General features: G+C 46.7%; 1 protein-coding gene across 2 annotated transcripts in view; it reads left to right on the top strand.

The window, feature by feature from the left end:
• Positions 1-2,807, top strand: part of LOC139025736 (basigin-like) — a 33,148-nt gene extending 30,341 nt beyond the window's left edge. The window contains exons 8-9 of one of the 2 annotated variants that reach the window (XM_070440927.1): positions 1,962-2,182; positions 2,541-2,807. In XM_070440927.1, the coding sequence (XP_070297028.1) occupies positions 1,962-2,182; positions 2,541-2,628 (309 nt within the window). In that variant the 3' untranslated portion in view covers positions 2,629-2,807. Of the gene's footprint in view, positions 1-1,961; positions 2,183-2,540 lie in introns of those variants that run through there. The other variant, XR_011477353.1, reaches the window with a different exon arrangement.
• Positions 2,808-5,713: the final 2,906 nt, after the last annotated feature.

Below are 5,713 nucleotides of genomic sequence, written 5' to 3'. Positions count from 1 at the left end.
TGGAGGCCACTATCAAGAGTATCTCCCAATCAGAACACAGGACACAAACATGTCTTCAACCATATCAAGTCATCTGAGACTGGAGGCATACTACTGTGAGGCCCGGAAATGTCACGCAAAATGACGCTGGAGAGACGAAGCAGGTACGAAGGGTAACATTAATAAATGACGACATATAACGAACAAGCACAGCGTCAGCAAACAAAAAACTTAGACAAGAAACAACTCAATGCCCAGCAGCAGGGAACAGAGCAAGGGAACAGACAAATATAGGGGAGGAGAATTAACTATGTAATAAGTGAGTCCCAGGTGAAGTCCATTAACCTGATGCGATGACGAAGAAGCAGATGTGGGTGATGGATGGCTGCAGGAGCGTGTATGCAGGTAATCTGGCCGCCTCAAGCGCCAGGGGAAGGGAAGAGCGGGAGCAAACATGACAGTATCCCTCCCTCTTGGGAGCCACCCGGCGTCCCACCTGGGCAAACGGCCGAGACATGGGCGCAGGGCAAGCCATGTTGGGGGCGTGAAAGCCCGACCAGCGGCTAAGACTGCTGGGAAGCCTGGCGAGCCGGCTCAGCATAGGAGCCTTCCGCGCGTATGCGACCGGGCTGAAGGCAAAACGCTGTTCGATTCCCGCTGAGGGGGAGCCCGTGGATTCCGATGGAGTGTGACGTGGGATGGGAAACCGTCCGCCGAGCCAGGAAAACCTCCTCGAGAGCCAGCCAGGCGTGAAAGCTGAAAGGTAGCTTAGGCACCACCGGGTTTCCGTCGCAGCGGAATCCACCAACGTCACCAACAAACACAGACCTACTGCAGCACAGACAGTGGCCACAGATGACCAGGATGACATTCACTACGCCAGCGTCCACTTCCAGGAAGTCCTTCTGTACTCGACCGTCCAACAGTCTCAAGCCCAGGAACAGGACGAGGATGTCCAGTACGCTGCTCTGAAATTCAACCTCCCCAGTGCTGCCTCCCGGTGAGCATATTCTGCACTAAGGTCATTCATATGCTGCTGCTTATTGTAGGAGATGTCATCAATAAGCAAAACAGTTGACCCCTAGTGACCACTAGTGATGTCATTTCCGTAAATTACCAACCCAACAATGGACACCTCAAGACAATTACTATGACATGTCTATATTGAGGGAATGATGTGATGATGGTTTTGAGGAACTGTTCTGTCTGTGTTCCAAATGGCACCCTATTCCCTATTTAGTTCACAACTTTTGATCTGATCCCCATAGACCTTGGTCAAAGGTAGTGCACTATAAAGGGTATACGGTGCCATCATTTGGGGTGCGCACTTTGTTTAATTTCTGTTTCTCTCTCTTCAGACCCGCAGCAGCAGACCCTGGTGCTGCTGAGGAGGACTTCTCTGTTTTCTACAGCACAGTTAACAAACCCAGAACCAAGAAGAACTGAGCATTACAAACCCAGAACCAAGAAGAACTGAGCATTACAAACCCAGAACCAAGAAGAACTGAGCATTACAAACCCAGACCCAAGAAGAACTGAACACAACAAACCCAGAACGAAGTGGACCTGAACACAACAAACCCAGAACAAAGTGGACCTGAACACAACAAACCCAGAACCAAGGAGAACTGAACACAACAAACCCAGAACAAAGTGGACCTGAACACAACAAACCCAGAACCAAGAAGAACTGAACACAACAAACCCAGAACCAAGTGGACCTGAACACAACAAACCCAGAACCAAGAAGACCTGAACACAACAAACCCAGAACCAAGAAGACCTGAACACAACAAACCCAGAACAAAGTGGACCTGAACACAACAAACCCAGAACCAAGAAGAACTGAACACAACAAACCCAGAANAGACACAGCAGATGATGGACAGGTGAGTCTGTTGGAATCAGAAGATGACTGTGATGACTGTGTTGTATTTGTGGAACATTTCCACTCCTCATGTTGTCTGTTCTCTTCTCATCAGGGAGACTCTAGTCCAGTGTATGACAACATCTCAGGCATGGCCATGACCCCTACTGCAGAACAGACAGTGGCCACAGATGACCGGGATGACATTCACTACGCCAGCGTCCACTTCCAGGAAGTCCTTCTGTACTCGACCGTCCAACAGTCTCAAGCCCAGGAACAGGACGAGGATGTCCAGTACTCTGCTCTGAAATTCAACCTCCCCAGTGCTGCCAACAGGTGAGCATATTCTGCATTAAGGTCATTCATATGCTGCTGCTTATTGTAGGAGATGTCATCAATAAGCAAAACAGTTGACCCCTAGTGACCACTAGTGATGTCATTTCCTTTAACTACCAATCCAACAATGGACATCTGAAGACAATTACCATGACATGACTATAATGAGGGAAAGATGTGATGATGGTTTTAAGGAACTGTTCTGTCTGTGTTCCAAATGGCACCCTATTCCCTATTTAGTTCACAACTTTTGATCTGAGCCCCATAGGCCTTGGTCAAAGGTAGTGCACTATAAAGGGTATACGGTGCCACCATTTGGGGTGCGCGCTTTGTTTAATTTCTGTTTCTCTCTCTTCAGACCCACAGCAGCAGACCCTGGTGCTGCTGAGGAGGACTCCTCTGTTCTCTACAGCACAGTCAACAAACCCAGAACCAAGAAGAACTGAACACAACAAACCAGAACCAAGAAGACCTGAACACAACAAACCCAGAACCAAGAAGAACTGAACACAACAAACCCAGAAACAAGAAGACAAGAACACAACAAGTTTGACAAAAACCTTGTATATCTGGACCTGTATATTTAAACTAAGTGACATAAGGCCTGTGGAGGTGTGGACTATTTTACATTTACATTTAAGTCATTTAGCAGACGCTCTTATCCAGAGCGACTTACAAATTGGAAAGTTCATACATATTCATCCTGGTCCCCCCGTGGGGAATGAACCCACAACCCTGGCGTTGCAAGCGCCATTCTCTACCAACTGAGCCACACGGGACCACTTTTGACCATTATAAACCTGGTGGTTCGAGCCCTGAATGCTGATTGGCTGAAAGGCGTTGAATATCAGACCGTATACCATGTGTATGACAGAAAATTACTATTTACTAGTCTAATTACGTTGGTCACCAGTTTATAGTAGCAATAAAGTATTTTTTGCTTCTGAAATGCTGTTTCAGCCAATCAGCATCGAGAAACCAAATTACCCAGTTTATAATAGTATGTAATAACATATGCCATCTTGCAGACACTTTTATCCAAATTCATTCACTCAGTCATTACAGTCATGTAATACATTTTTCATATGGGAAGTCCTAGCAGGAATGGAACCCATGCTCTCTGCTGTATAAACTGAGCCACACAGGACTACTCTATTCAACAAAACAATCACCAGACTTGTGAGACTATATATGAAGTCTAACAACAATAGATATTCTGTTTCTATTATTTGTATTACTTCAAATGGTCCTATTAGATGATACACATAGTATACGTTTGCTTGATTTCACATTCTTCAAATAAAGTGGTGATCCTAACATGAACTAAGACAGATCATTTTTACTAGGACAAATTGTCCGGAATTGTGAAAACTGAATTTAAATGTATTTGGCTAAGGTGTATGTAAACTTCCGACTTCATCAGTCGGTAGATAAATGTTCAATCCTCTACGGTCCGTCAAGCTGTACAGGAGCCTAAGACTGACCACCAGGTTCAATGATATCTCCTATCACACACACAATACACACCTATTATATATCATAGCGTCCGTATTCACAAAGTGTCTCGGGTAGGATCTAGGATTAGTTTTCCTTTTTAGATCTTAATTATATGGACCAGTGAGGACCTGATCCTAGATAAAGAACTCCAAGTCTGAGACCCTTGAGTACATGGCTTATGGCTAAAAACAAAAAACCACATTTCAAGATATCAAGAGTACTTACAGACTGAATGGGAGAGGTCTTGTACAGTGAGTCAACTGACTGGTAAGTGAGTGGGAACTGCTGGTAAGTGTCAGTTCTGTGGTTGATACATATTTAAAGTAGTCAGAACACAAGTAGATGATGCAGAACTGTCCTTTCCATCCTCTTTAAGTCATTAACATGCATGAGGACCAGAAGAGCAAGTCAGAAAAGGGGTGTTACTGGCATTTCAATAAAAAATGCACAACAGACTGCATATCTAGTTACCTTTCTTCACTTGAGTGGGCTTACATTTTTGAAACGGTCAGATTTTGATAATTTCCAACGTATTCATTGATACAATAGAGAATTATGTTATGTATCGGACCCCAGTAAGACAAGCTGTTTCCATTGGCGTCGGCTAATGGGGATCCTCTTAAATCAAAATCAAGTCAATGTGTTTACTATAGTCCTACTATTTGGAATGTTAATAAATATCTTAGAATGTTTTTACTATAGTCTACTATTTAGATGTTTATAATATCTTAGGATGTGTTTTACTATAGTCTACTATTTAGAATGTTTATAATATCTTAGAATGTGTTTACTATAGTCTACTTGTCACGTTCCTGACCTGTTTTTTCCTTTTTCTGTATTTATTTAGTTGGTCAGGGCGTGAGTTGGGGTGGGCTGTCTATGTGTGATTTTCTATGTTGGGGTTTTGTGTTCGTCTGGTATGATTCTCAATCAGAGGCAGCTGTCAATCGTTGTCCCTGATTTGAGAATCATACTAAGGCAGCCGGGGTTTCACGTGTGTTTTGTGGGTGTTTGTATCTCTGTGTCAGTGTTCGTGCCACACGGGACTGTTGTCGTTTTTGTCACGTTTGTAGTTGTTTTTGTATTGTATAGTGTTCAGTTTCGATTTATTAAATTATCATGAGCACTACCCACTCTGCGTGTTGGTCCGATCCATGCTCCTCCTCGTCTGAGGAGGAGAACGACTTCGACAGCCGTTACAGAAACACCACACACCAAAAAAGGATCAAGCAGAGATTGGGAACAGACAGCAGCAGAGACCGAGGACACAGGACTCGTGGACTTGGGAGGAGATCCTGGACGGCAAGGACCCTGGGCTCTAGCCAGGGAATATCGCCGTCCCAAGGCGGAGTTGGAGGCAGCGAAGGCAGAGAGCGCTGGTTATGAGGAGGCAAGCGGCGGCGACGCGGTTGGGAGCCCGAGAGTCAGACCCAAAAATGTATTGGGGGGAGGCACACGTGGAGTGTGGCAAAGCCGGGTAGGATACCTGAGCCGACTCCCCATGCTTACCGTGGAGTGAGAGGGCGTCGTACTGGTCAGACACCGTGTTATGCGGTAAAGCGGCACGGTGTCCTCAGTACGCGTGCTTAGCCCAGTGCGGGCTATTCCACCTCGCCGCACTGGTAGGGGCTAGGTTGGGCATCGAGCCGGGTGCCATGAAGCCGGGCCAACATATCTGGGCTCCAGTACGTCTACTCGGGCCGGCGCTACATGGCACCAGCCTTACAGATGGTGTCCCGGTTCGCCAGCATAGCCCAGTGCGGGCTATTCCACCTCGCCGCACTGGCAGGGCTACGGGGACCATTCAACCTGGTAAGGTTGGGGGAGCTCGGTGCTCAAGAGCGCGTGTCCTCCCTTCACGGTCCGGTATACCCGGTGCCACCTCCACGTACCAGTCCTCCGGTGGCAGCCCCCGCACCAGGGCTGTCTCTCCGGGTTCTCTCTCCAGCTGCTTCCACCTGTCCCAGCGCTGTCAGAGCCTTCCTCCTCTCCAGCACAGCCAGTGTCTGATGTCTGCCTGCCCAGCGTCTGAAC

The sequence above is a fragment of the Salvelinus sp. IW2-2015 genome, unplaced genomic scaffold, assembly GCF_002910315.2.
Source record: "Salvelinus sp. IW2-2015 unplaced genomic scaffold, ASM291031v2 Un_scaffold3187, whole genome shotgun sequence".
Classification (NCBI taxonomy): Eukaryota; Metazoa; Chordata; class Actinopteri; order Salmoniformes; family Salmonidae; genus Salvelinus; species Salvelinus sp. IW2-2015.
The sequence above is the reverse complement of the archived record's forward strand: the minus strand, read 5'-3'. Positions and strand labels throughout refer to the sequence as shown.